The following is a 13,457-nucleotide window of genomic DNA, read 5'->3' on the forward strand; positions in this document are numbered from 1 at the left end:
TGGAACAAGGTTGAGCTGCTTCTTTAAAAAAGGTCGTGGGGTAGTCTTGCCCAGACTGGTCGAGTTTTTTTTTTACTTAAGAACACAAATAAAATTAGATTGAAAATTTGTTGTAAAACTATGTAGTATTGTGGTTATGCAATCGTGATCAGTTTAACACTACGTAGTTTTGAAATGATACATCTACAACAACAACATAGCTTTTTTTCCCAAGCAAGTTGGGGTAGGCTAGAGATGAAACCCGAAAGAAATAAGTTCAAGGTTCAGGCATATTGATAGCTAGTCTCCAAGCGCTCCTATCCAAAGCTATCTCTTTAGAGATATTCCAATCCTTAAGGTCTCTCTTAACCGACTCATCCCACGTCAGTTTAGGTCTACCTCTACCCCTCTTTACATTATCGACCCGCTCAAAAACCCCATTACACACCGGCGCCTCAGGAGGCCTTCGTTGGACATGTCCAAACCATCTCAGCCGATGTTGGGTAAGTTTCTCCTCAATTGGTGCCACTCCGACCCTATCCCGAATAACTTCGTTCCGGACTCTATCCCTCCTTGTGTGCCCGCAAAACCACCGCAACATCCGCATCTCTGCTACACTCAGTTGCCGGACATGTCGCCTTTTTGTAGGCCAACATTCAGCACCGTATAGCATTGCCGGACGAATTGCTGTCCTATAGAATTTGCCTTTTAGCTTTTTTGAAATGATACATCTTTGGTCCACATTTTCTTATCTTTTTCTTCCACCTCCATTTTTTTACATATTGTGTTTGTCAGATCTCAGATGGAATGGTTTCCAGGCTCCATAGAATTTGACCCATTTCTGAGTCAAGTTGACAGGCCATGCACACCTTAATAAGATGATACTTCTTGTAGGTTGTCTGGTATAGCAAGTAGGGTATGTTATGGCCACATCTTCTATGAAGATATTCTAAAGGGTTATTTTTTGGTCTCCGTAAAATATGTTGTGGCCATGAACATGCTTCCTGATGGACTGCCATACAGGTCGTGTGATATTTGCTGGCTGCCCAGCATAGGATGATTTTGATCTAAACAAACGTCCTTGTCGATTAGGACTGGGAACTTCAGAGGGACAGAAATTTTCTCGTATCTACATCTACCTCTTTTCCTTAGTATTTTTTTACTTCAATGCAACATAATTAATGTTCATATCTGAAGTTGCAGTCTGAAATTAATAGCTCTGTAATGGCATGTGGTTCCCTTTGTAGTGGACTAGTGGTTGCTATTGTTATATCGACATCTTGCTTAGTACGATCTTCAGCTTCCTGCCAGCTTTTGCTGTACTGACCCGAGGGCAAACAAGGATTTGGCAGAAGATGGAGATTTGTGGTCATCACTGCTGCTGTGCATCTAATACATCTGTCAATTGGACCTATCTGCCATGCTCGCTGAAAACTGAATTTTGTCTATATTAAGGGACTCATTCAGTGGTTGGTTGCAGACTTGCAGTGTGGTCCATGGATGATTGTTTGGAACTTGTTATATTTCCTGAACTGTTTTACTACTTCAAATGAGTTAATTTTTGTAGATGGCTTGTTGCATATCGTGTGTTGTTGATTGATTGTCTCCTATATTCTGTGTGCAATCTGGAATTTTCTTTGCTTGTCTTCATTTCTTCTTTCCTCGCTGGTGTTTACGTTTACTTTTGGATGTGATTTGGTGTTTACATGATGTACAAACCTTGGAACCTTTTTAATCTTCAATCTGCCATGTTTACCGGGTAATCGTCCTTTGAACTTGCAATGCAGGTTTTGGCTTACCCTTGTTCTTCAATACATTGTGAATTTGTAAGGTACTACTAGTGTAAACACAGAGGCTCCCTCTGCTGTTCACCCTGATGCTGCGGACAAGCTATTTTGCCAGTGATCTAGCTCAAGCTTTCTGCGGATATTCTGTTGCTCTGTTGGCAATATAGTGTTGCTGATTCGTCTTGGAATGTTTGAGATCATCTTTCGCACACTTTGTTCGGCTGGCTGTGGCTGGTAGCTGGTGTTGATTTGTTGTGAGATAAAAGTATTGCTGATTGGTTGGTGCTGATTCGGTGTGAGAGAAAAACCTGCTGGCTGGTTGGCTGACAAGCCAGCAGAACAGAGTGAAGCCTAGCATTTTTTCCAAGAAAGGAGATCTATTCCTTTCTTCTTTCATTGTGTGCATTTTTTTTAGTGCAAAGCAAAGGCAAACACGGCCACGGCTCGTCGGCCGTCGCTACACGTCTGATGACTGGTTTAGATCGTACGTTCACTCTAAACTGAATTTAATTTCTGACTAATACCCATCCACCGTGTCACTGACAGTGGGTCCGGCCCTACGTGATGACATGTGGGTGCGTTCCAACATGGTTCACTGACATGTGGGTCCGGGCCCACGTGATAGTACTCTAATGTAATGCACTACTGCAGAGGAGTCCCGTCCCTACCGTCTACCGCCGCCAGCACGACTCCGCCTCCTTCCCGCTTGCTCTTGGTCGTCCCCGGCGCCGGCGAGCTCCTTCATCGGCATCTCTTCCCCTTCCTTCTGAGCGCTTCATTTTCGTCGTCGTCGGGCTCTCCGCCTCCGCAGCCACAGAACCGAAGTGGCGTCGATGGGAGGCGAGGCCACGAGTGCCGGCGGCGGGGGTTTCCGCGCGCGGATGGAGCACTACCTGTACAGTGGAGAGAAGAAGCACGTCCTCGCCGGCATCGCCATCTTCGCCGCCGTCTTCGGCGTCCCGTGGTACTTCATGACCCGAGGTAAGTCAGACCCCCCCCCCACCCCCCCCCCCCCCCCCAACTGCCCTAAAACCCTAACCGTATTCCATTCCTCCTCAGAGCGTTACGGTGAATTGTTCCGAATTTCGATTATTCGTTAGGTTCGCTTCTGCTGGAGTCCTATTCTGCACTTCTATGTGATACGCGGTTCATTCATGACAGGGCTTCACCTTTTGGGATTAGCTCGATTTGTATTGTTCTTGGCTGATCTCTGATTTTTGGAATGGATCTGCACTGTGCAGGGTAATAAGATCTAGGGTTTTGTTCACTTAGGTAGTAATGCAGTTTTATCTTTTATACGTGGAGATCGAGAGGTATTGTATTGAGGGTTGAACATAGAGATTCATTTGCGCTTGATTAATTAATTTAATTGCATTTTTTTTGGAACCTGTAAATGAAGTTATGTTTAGATTTGTTAGACTGTTTAGGTGCTCGATGATTTTGGGTTTTATTCATTAGCTCCATGTTTGGGCAATTATATTCAGAACAAGGTGAAATTAGGCCTAAGAAATGCATGAACCATCAGCTCGCTGCTCGCGTGTGTGATTTGTAAACAAAGTTTCATGGTTAGTATGCACAATCATAAGCTTAAAGAGCAGTATTCAAATCTCCAGTGTGAAGGCAGAGCTTGTAATATCGCCTGTACTGAAGAAAATTGGATATTCAATCTGTACCCTTATGTTTGTTGACACTGAAAAGGCAGTGGATCTCTTTAGCTTCGAAGAGACAATTTAGCAGAATAATGTAGTCTGAACTATGTCTTGATAATATATCCAAATTCTTCCATCATGATACTTATGTAGTTTTGGAGGCTCATGTTTGACGTTTTAGTGAACTAGACTGCCATTGAAATGCATCACCTTTAATTGAAATCCAAGCCCTTCAACAGTATCTCTCTGCATCTGCTTGGCTTCCAAAACAGTAAGCACTTACATATGGTTCTCATGGACTTAGGTTTCCCCATTCCTTAACTGCATCTCCACTTCCCATTGCCCCCAAGGCAGCAGCACCACACTCTCAATCCCCATTCATACTTTGCTTCAGCAACACCTCCAGACTCTCATTGTCCCCTCTAGCTGGAGATGACGACCCCATGGAAACGGGATGATCGTCCAGCCTAAAACAGGGCATCAACCCTGTGCGACCCTGACTCTCATATTGGGATTAAGGTGAGCGTTGTTAGGATCATGTTGCACAAGTCTTAGATATCCTAGTAAGTATATCTTTTTGTTAACCTTAGTACTGCAAAACTGTTGAGTACCTTAGTTCAAAATTGGAAAATTATGGCCAAACTTATAGCTTGTGAAAGAGAAGCCCAAAAGGCATGGCTTGTGAAAGAGACTCCCAACTGGCATGGCTTGTGAAGTTCAAATGCCCAAATGGCACTGTGCTTAGAGGAGAAATGCACAGCCTTTGCTTTCAAGTAATTTGGATGAACCCCTTCTTGAACAGGCCTTGCAAAGTTGAACTAACAGATAAGTTGATAGATATACTAATACAACTATCTTGCTCGTCTAAGAAGTATCCAAATGCAGCAGCTCATCTCATAGGGTTTTGTCTCACTGATCTTGTTCCTGACTTGAACACTATCACTCAAATATGACTACTGTGTGCTCTGGTCTGGCTGGGCCTATGTCCACATTAAAAATGATTTGCTGCATTCTGGATTATCTGGATCATAGTATGTTCAATGACAACTGAAGATTGATGTTGGATGTCTTCTTATTTTCCCTTGTTGATACAGTTTACTTGTTGTATGTAATATATATCTAAAGTTGGTACCATCATATTTTAATGCCATTCTTGAGTTATTGAGTTATGGCAAATCCGATAAAACAAAGAACAAGTAAACAATTTATTGTATCATCTAGCTAGCTATTGATCTTTATGTTGGGCAGGTGGTTTCTGCTTGTTGTATGAATATGTCCTCAAATGTGTGATCTATTCATTGTAGGAGCAAAGCATGAATCTCACCAAGATTATATGGAAAGGGCTAACAAGGCGAGGTTGGAGAGACTTTCTTCTGGACAGCCATCGGCACTGAAAGAATGAAGTTGTAGTGCCTATTCTGGCACCTGATGTCTAGAGCTCAGCATACTCGTTTTGCTTGTAATCGGAGGATTTTGGTCTATTGTGAAATAAGCAGATATCTTTCTTATCTCGCTAGATGTAGAAACATAGTATTGGTGTAATACGTACCAGAAAATTTGTCTACTGGAGCCTACGTTTCCGTCTGTCATATTCTCGAAGGCATGACCCGTACAGAAGTCTTGCAATATTTTCTACCTGTTGCGTAGTATTTCTGCTAAATGTTTCCCTAACATGTCTTGGTGTTCTTTGGTTAAAAATCTGAACTTGACCGGATCAAAGTTGAGGGACTAAAACACCCATTTTACCTTTTGCAAAAGCTCCCAAAAGCTGGGGTTAAACCACTAGGTTTTGGCCTTGCCAGTATGCACAAATCATCTTCATCTTTCTGGAGCCGTCTTCGGATTGCTCCATGGAATGAAAACCTAGCGATTTTCCAAGAAGGGGGGGGGGGGGGGGGGAGGGGGGAGATCCAGGCCCTTTTTCTTTCATTGTGTGCTGCTTTAGTGCGGCGCAAAGGGCGAACACGCCCACGTGGCTGGACCATGAGGCCACCCAAGCGTGCGGGCATCAATGCCCTGCCTGCCTGCCTGCCTCTGGTGTTCGCAAAAGCTGTGCCTCACGCTGAAAGGATGTAGGAAGAACAGCAGAGGCCCAGGCCAGCCAGACTTTGTGTTAAGATTGTAGCTGCAGACACTGTTGACATTTTTGCCTGAAGGGCATGCGTACCAACTCATCGTGGTGAGGACAAGAGGCTTGGGAGGAGAACAAGAAGGTTCAGAATTTCAAGTGCCATGAGAACACGCATATGCATATTGGAAATTAGCCAAGAATTCCTCTACTGCATCGAACTGCAGCTACAAGACGTACAGGGCTGGCATTGCCTCACGAGAACAGGTGATTTTGGATGGTTGGCAAATTGAGTTGGGTCACTGACCTGCCCGCCTGCTCATCTGTTGCTGTTCTTCAGTGCCATAGGGTGTGTTTAGTTGGTGAAAAAATTTGGATTTTGGTACTGTAACAAATTTCGTTGTTACTTGACAAATAATGTCCAATCATGAATTAATTAGGTTTAAAAGATTCATCTCGTGGTAATCAGTTAGACTGTGTAATTGGTTATTTTTTTAACTATATTTAATGCTCCATGCATGTGTGCGAAGATTCGATGTGAGGTACTGTAGAAATTTTTTTGGAAACTAAACAGGGCCATAGGCCATACAATACACCCCTCTTGAGAAAGCGTCCCAAAAAGGATCCAGTGCGTTTACCCTTTCCTCCACTGGAGGGACAACGGCATTTTGTTTGCAGCTGCAGCATGAAGGGAGCAGGAATCATCAGGATCACACAAAGGCAAAGCTGGTATGTATGGAATTCTTAAGGAGCTTTTATTTTCCGGTCCATTCCATCCATCAATCCAATCCATTTCTTTGAACTATCTCCTCTTGCTTGGATCTCTCTCTCTCTAGGCCCTATATAGTATGGTACTTGTCTTCCCCCTGCCCAAAGCAACGCAGAAAGCGTGCAGGTGCAGTCGTGCAGATGCAGTGGGCACGAGCACCAGGCCACCACAGTCCCAGTTCCCAGAGACAAACAGCCTGGTCGGTTCGCTCGCGGCTGGGGCTGGCGGCCTGGCGCTGGACTCGCTGGAAATACTGAGTTTGCGGATGGGCCCAGCAGCTCTCGCCCAGCCGAATAGGACCAAAAGCTTTCCAGTGGTCAAAGTCCTATCAGCATGTAACACTACTACACTAGGACCCATTCCTCTTATCACAATCCAGCGCCACTTAACCTTTAATTTCATTTCATTTTAGCCGGGCATCATGGCATGGACCATCCCAAATCCCAATCCCTTGTGACACATACAGTACTCTATAATAGACACCATGCTTACATGATGGGTCGTCATGGCTAGCATAACCCTATACTAATACTAAGCTTAACACTAATTAATCATATATTAGTAACCATGCTTCCTAGCCTTCCTCTTCCTCTCTTTTCTGTACACCTCCACATCCAAATGCACAGCAGCAACGCATTTTGCCGGGACCCTCAATAATGTGTAGATGTTCTTGCCATCTCGAGATCAAGAGGGTACTTCCTTCATGGATGCTATTCGAGCCTATACATGATATGATAGTGTGTAGTAGAGGTTGCTGCAAATCCCGGCGGATCTGAAATCTGCATCAGATGAAGTCATCCACAATGCAAGCGGCGGCTGGGCAGTCAGTCCTTGCTGGTGACCATGATGGGCATGCCTCGCTTCAGCCGCACGGTTGGGAAGTTGACGATGTGGTCCTCCTCCGCCACCCACCTACAAAGAGCAGCAGCAGCAGCAGCAGCAGGAGAGAGCATCGTCAATTCAATGCCATCGATGTATTTCGCCAAGCAACAAACAACAGCACGATGCCATTGCCATGCATGATGAATAATGGTTTGATCGCCATGAAGACGACCTGTGCTAGCTGCTTAATTGTGTACCCACAAGAAGCATGAGGAAAGCAAGCAGGCATCCAGCCCTCGAGTTTCGATTGGTTCTTGATGACCATCCAAAGCCCGGCCCCTTATCCACTGGCCAGCCAGTCAACACAATGTAAAGAAGGGGGCAAACCATATGTCGAGAACCATTTTAAATTCCAAGCCGGAGCAAGCAGCAGCAAGGCAGCAGCTAGTACTATGGCCACCATATGTTTATGCTTGTCGACAGCGGCCATACCCATACCCTGGCACGTCGAGGCACTGACTGTCTGGCTGACTGATTGGTCACAGCGTTCCAGCATTTTTTTTAATTCTATGGGCCAGGCACAAAGCATGTCATTGATCTGATCCGTCCGGATGGACCGTGAATTGGTTGGGTCGAGAGCCTAACGTGCACTCATGTCTCCCCCGAATCTCTGATCGATCCTCATCAGTCCGTCTGAGGGAGCAGATAGACCAAGCAAGCAGGCGCACACTTGCTTGAGACTTGAGTTGAGAGATGGCTCGACTCAACTCAACTGTGCTATGCTATGCCAATATGCCATACCAAGACCAGGCGAGCCTGCAACAGGCAGAGAGACTCAGGCGACACGGAGGCGTGCGGTTGCTGGCGCTGTAGCAGCGCGCGAGCGCGCACGGGTGCGCCGCCTGTGCCCCCACACGCGCTGTGCAGGTGCAGCTGTGCTGGGCGCGCTCATGTCCTCGCCGCAGCTACCCTGCCCAATGCGATGCGCGCGTCCCCGTCCATGGCCACGCGCTCCAGGCTAGCGCCGCTGGCAGCTGCCCACTACGCTACGCACACACACGTGCGGCCGGCGGCACGGCCCTCGGCGGCTCGGCGAACGAGCGTGCGCCGGCCAGCACCAGCAGCGGTGTAGATGTAGGTAGGCGCGCCCTAGGTTTGGTGTTCTGTGGGCACGTATGAGTTGGTAGTACTTGGGCGCGGCCATGGCGCACGTGTGGCCCCACGCCGGCCGAATCAATCGCCTTCCTCTATGGCGTAGGGGTCACCTTCGTCCTGAGCTTGGACTCCTGGACCTCCCTACTCCCCCCTAGGTCTCTCATCTCACTGTCTGTACCACCAAGGATCGGAAGATCCAAACATCGATTCGCTAATTATTGGACCATCTCCATCATGGCCTTACTTTTCCATTCTGAATTAAGTGACGATAAGCTCGCCATTCCCCCCGACCATGGTTCTGAACTTCTGATGATATGAACTCGGTTAATTTTTTAGATTAAAGGAGAATTCCGGTGTTGAACATTCACAGGTGAATGTCTACGACCAATAAACTCGGTTAATTGGGGAGATCATCAACCCAGGTTGAGTGGAGGATGGCCATCCTCATCTTCTCTCCCTGATGCAGGGGGGGGGGGGATGTAGCGAGGCAAGCAAAGATTCATCATGCTAAGCTAGGGCAAGTCCGGCGGTGCAAGCTTACTACTCCGTAGAGAGCAAGGACGGACGGTGTGGGGGTATAACAGCAGTGGGTGAACGGTCTACCTCGCTCCGTGGAACATAATAAGAGCGAAGATCAATCAATCATGCATGCATAAAAAAGATAAGGTAATTTCAATTTCCATGGAAGAATTCCAAATGGACGGACGGGATTGATCCATACCTGAAGCTGGTGACCAAGTGATGCAGAAAGATGGAAGCTTCCAGCCTGGCCAGATCCAGGCCTGGGCACAGCCTCTGCCCACCACCAAAAGGAGTGAAGCTGCTGGTGCTCGTGTCCTTCTCCTGTTCATGATCAAGTTGTTGACCAAATTAACGCATTATTAGGTTTCCAAATCAAATCGCGATCATTGTAAGCCTCACAAATGCAGTAGCCCCACAATGATCATTCATTGTCAGAAATCATCTGCTTAGAATAATCTATGGCGCGCATAGTAACATTTGAGACCTTTAACCAATCGTCGTCAGTGCAAAAGATGATGCGGCCGTTTTCTTGACCAATGCATACTACTTAAGTTGCTAGTTATTTCCAATATTAAATATGCAGCGCAGTTGAAAACTGAACAAACTTGAGCATGCTAAGAACAACAATGCAAAAATCTGACAATAAATGGCCTCTGTAATTTTCCTGACATACTAGGTGTTAGTACAAGGCAACTACATGCATGATGAGCTATAGGAGTAAAACCACATGTTAGGAGTCCCACAAGCCCCACTCATCAAATCCCAATTATGCTGGTGTTGCCTAAAGGAGTAGCAATTGGATGAACATCTCTACCAAATGTGGGGCTCAATCTTACCTTCCACCTCCATGGATTGAACCTGTAGGGCTCATCGTAGTGCTTGTCGTCGAGGTGGACCGATCGGAAGTACACGAACACGCACCAACCTTTGGGGATGAGGTGCCCCTTCACCTCGACGTCCCGTACCGCCTTGCGCATGATCCCGTTGATGATGTTGCCCATCCGTAGTGTCTCCGTTATCACCTATATATGATCCAAAAAAATTTATCCATGTAGCTGTAGGTTTTGACGGTAAAAGAAAATATACAGATCCTAAAAGTCCATCATTATTGATGACATAGGAATTTAGAGGTAATGAGGACGATTGGGTATACTTACATGTTGTGTGAATGACAGTGACATGTAGTCCGTCCACTGCAAGGTCTCGCCCATGTCGGTTTTTCGCCTCTTGAGCTGCATGTTCTCCTCCTGACCATTGCAATTTTGGTTGGTTTCATTATTGCAGAAAATGACCACCACCACACTTTTATTTGTGGGTTTTATTTACTGTTGCTGGACGAAAAATAGAAATCAAAATAGATAGGCACGTTCTCTAACAGTAAAAGGCAAGCAGAGGTTTCAATGGCTTCATTGTTTCACGTGGCATCAAAACTGAACAAGGTGGACAGAATAGTACTTCTCTTAGCACTGCAGCGCTGTAAATGGAAACTAGTAAATCACATGATGCTGCTTCAGTTGCAGTAAGAGACCATGCTTTCTAGCTAGTGGAATCTTTGTCCTATAATTTCCCTAGGAAAATGCTCATGTTAGGAAAGAAAGAAGACTTATTTTGCCCAACTGATGGTGCGTGAATTTGTACATGTTTAGGCGCACGTCGCCATCGACTGCACTAACTGAACAAATTAGGTTTGTCATCATGCAAACCAAGTGCCAAAGCAAGGTAACAAGAGTTTGGTGGCATGACAACGTCCAATTGAAGTGACTAGATGCACAGTAACATGACTTTCGCTCGACCAAGTAGATGGCACATCATGGTACATAGCCTCTTGTGGGGGAGACTACGACTACCAGTAGTGACGTACGTATTCGCTCATGGTACACGTATGCTCCTTCCTAAGTCCTGACCCCAACAATGCCGATTTCTCGAATGCAAAGGAGGCAACGTTTGACAAATCTGTGGCATGTGCCTACCAATACGTCGATACAAATGCTAGTGCGTGGTTGTTATCCATTGAAAATTATGCATGAATGCCACCCAAAAAAGGAAATGGAGAACACTGGTCAGCACCAAAATTAGCTGCTCACGCACAGAGTCGGAGGCTCCACTCACCTCCAGTTGTTGCAGAGCAAGAGGGCACTCGCTGAGGTACTTGACGGCGAGCGTGATGAGCACCGGCACCGAGTCCTCCGCCGGGATCATCAGGTCGATCATGTTGTCGGATATCAGCTCGTCGGTGAGCTCGTCGTCGCTGCCGCCGCTTATGAGCACGTCGATGGCGTCGCGCGGCGGCGCCCGCGGCCCCTCGCCGCCGTCGAGGACTTCCAGCCGCCTCCTCTTCTCCTGTATGATCCTCTGTATCAGCCTCGCCATCCTCTTCTTGGCCTGGCCAGGCAACAGATGCAGCTTCAGTGTGACAGATAGAGACCAAGACAGTGTGACAGAGATAGAGACCGGGACAGTGTAGAGTGCTAGCAGGATCGCAGTAGTGTGTACCTGGAGGGATCTGTAGAGCCTCGTCCCCGGCAGCTTGATCGGAAGGGACATGAGGCCGACAATGAATTCCTGGAACTGCTGCTTGAGCTGCTGCGTCTCCGGGCCTGCCTCCAGCCCGATCAGACCCTTCACCAGGATCTCGAACACTATCTGCTGCCACAACACATTCATTATTCAATACTCACTGCTCTGCAATGCACATAAACGCCGTTTCTTTCAATTCTTTGCTTGGAATGCCAGGATTGAACAGAATGCTGGAGCCCTGCAGCTACTGATTCCGCTGATCTGAATTTGCTGTGAGCCATAAAGAGCAGCCTGCCTGCCTGCATACATACAGAGCTCCAGCTCCAGCTCCTAGCATGCTAGACACACTTCGAATTTCCTGTGAGTGCAAGGAGGGCGTGGTGTCTAGACAGCACATGAACATGGCACAATAGTACAGTACGGTCTGAAGAATGTAAGGTGTTTTTCTTTTTGGGTGTTGCCGGTAATTGGGAGGGGCCCCACCGGGGCATGTATTTAAGGCGCGCGCGTGCGGAATTGAATGGGGGAGAAGAGCAGGTAGGCACCAGCAGTGCCCCAACTCCCCTCCCAATCTCATTGAAAGATACCACCACGCCCACTCGTACAGTGATACGAGTACGCGGCCGGGTGGTATGGCACGGCATGGTGACCGAGAGAGAGGAAGAGAGACGGGGCCACTCCTTTCGCGGCCTCCGATAGCTGCTTCCATGTGGTGACACGGCCGCGCACGTGTGCGCACCGGCAGCGCCATTGGTCTGCGCGCCACCATGCCATTCCTTCTTGATTCCTCTCTCTCTCTGTGTGTCTCTCTCTCTCTTTCTCTCTCTCTGATGTTCGATCGATCAACAAGGCAAGGAGCTTAGCAGGCGGGCGGCAATGGAGGAGGACTGGAGGAGAGCGCAGGAGCAGAGCAGTAATCGCCAATCACCAAGGCGTACATGCTGCAGAACAGTAAGGTATAGGTAGTGGCAGAGGCGGCAGAGCAGAGGGGCACGTACCGCCTTGGCTTGGTCCTGGATGCGGACGCGCGCGCCGGGGCCCTGGGCGCGCCAGGCGGCAAGCGCGGGCGCGAGGCGGCGCTGCATGCCGGCGGTGACCTGCGCCTTGAGCTGCGGCGACTTGAAGAAGGCGCCGACGAGGCCGTGCACGCGGCGCTGCAGGCTGCCGTTGATGAGCAGGATGGAGGACTTGCCCATGAGCTCCGTCAGCGAGCGCGGGTACCACGGCACGAAGGCGCGCGCGTCGCTCTGCAGCACGGCCCGGCTCACCTCCGCGTCCGACGTCACCACCGCCGCCGACCCGAACAGGTGCGACCGGAACACCGCGCTCCCGTGCCTGCAGCCACCGCCGGCACGTCACCACCATATCCATATGCCACGTTGCTGTCGCCGGAGAGGAGAATGGAAACAGAGCTAGCTGGGCGGCGCTTACAGGAGGCGGCGCTTGTCGACGAAGGCCTCCGGGCGGGACGTGTAGGCGCAGGACACGAAGTCCAGCGTCTCGCCGACGACCGGCCACCCGAAGCTGCCGGGCGGGAGCCGGGCCGCCGCCCCGTTGTCATCGCTCGCGCGCCGCCGCCGTCCGGGCCAGGACAGCAGCGTCCACAGACCGACCGCGGCGGCCGCAAGCAGCGTGCACAGCGCGACGGCCGCCACCCACGCCGGCGCCGGACAGAGAGCGGGCATGGCAAGGTGTGTATTTTTGCACTGCACCCACCGAGCTCTCGAGCACTACGACAGGACGAGGGGGAGCAGAGGCACGGCACTTATATGTAGCGAACCAAGTGAAGTGTGAAGTGCCAAGTACTTATTATGGACACGAGAGCGAGGAGAGGAAGAAGAAGAGAGGCCAATTTTTTAAAATTTCATTATCTTTTTGGAAAACAAACCTTTCAAGGCAATGGGATTTCTCGATGGATGATGATTTAAAAAATGTTTTTGTGTATAGTCCCCACGTCTATGATTGTGTGTCGTGGCAGGGGCAGTGTCCTACTGTTGCTCTCTTTCTCTTTGTTTTGCTCCTTGAGGGTTGCTAACAGGTTTTTTTTTACCGACCGGAACGGGTCCGGAAACCGCGGTAACCGGTCAAACCGGTCCGGACCGGTTTCAAACCGGCCCAAATTTAAAATTCAAATTTAAATTTAAAAAATAAATTTTTTAAAAAAATCTTTAAAATACTTCAAGTTACGA

At 48.4% G+C, this 13,457-nt stretch overlaps 2 protein-coding genes across 3 annotated transcripts; one reads left to right on the plus strand and one right to left on the minus strand.

Annotated features, from left to right (window-relative positions):
• The first annotated feature begins 2,397 nt into the window (after window positions 1-2,397).
• Window positions 2,398-5,075, plus strand: LOC120705700. Its single transcript, XM_039990181.1, has 2 exons — window positions 2,398-2,747; window positions 4,720-5,075. The coding sequence occupies exons 1-2, from the start codon at window positions 2,600-2,602 to the stop codon at window positions 4,815-4,817; spliced, it is 246 nt and encodes an 81-aa protein (XP_039846115.1). The 5' UTR covers window positions 2,398-2,599; the 3' UTR covers window positions 4,818-5,075.
• Window positions 5,076-6,617: 1,542 nt separating this feature from the next.
• LOC120705703 (cytochrome P450 90D2-like) lies at window positions 6,618-13,034 on the minus strand. 2 transcript variants are annotated; one of them, XM_039990182.1, is made up of 8 exons: window positions 12,700-13,034; window positions 12,267-12,603; window positions 11,245-11,397; window positions 10,861-11,133; window positions 9,909-9,998; window positions 9,588-9,773; window positions 8,951-9,072; window positions 6,618-7,164 (listed from the first exon to the last, which is right to left on the minus strand). In XM_039990182.1, the coding sequence occupies exons 1-8, from the start codon at window positions 12,951-12,953 to the stop codon at window positions 7,077-7,079; spliced, it is 1,503 nt and encodes a 500-aa protein (XP_039846116.1). In that variant the 5' UTR covers window positions 12,954-13,034; the 3' UTR covers window positions 6,618-7,076. The 2 variants fall into 2 exon arrangements, with proteins under 2 accessions (XP_039846116.1, XP_039846117.1); XM_039990183.1 differs by having other exon boundaries at window positions 6,633-7,164; window positions 11,245-11,394; window positions 12,700-13,007.
• Window positions 13,035-13,457: the final 423 nt, after the last annotated feature.

Source organism: Panicum virgatum, chromosome 5K (genome assembly GCF_016808335.1).
Source record: "Panicum virgatum strain AP13 chromosome 5K, P.virgatum_v5, whole genome shotgun sequence".
NCBI lineage: Eukaryota > Viridiplantae > Streptophyta > Magnoliopsida > Poales > Poaceae > Panicum > Panicum virgatum.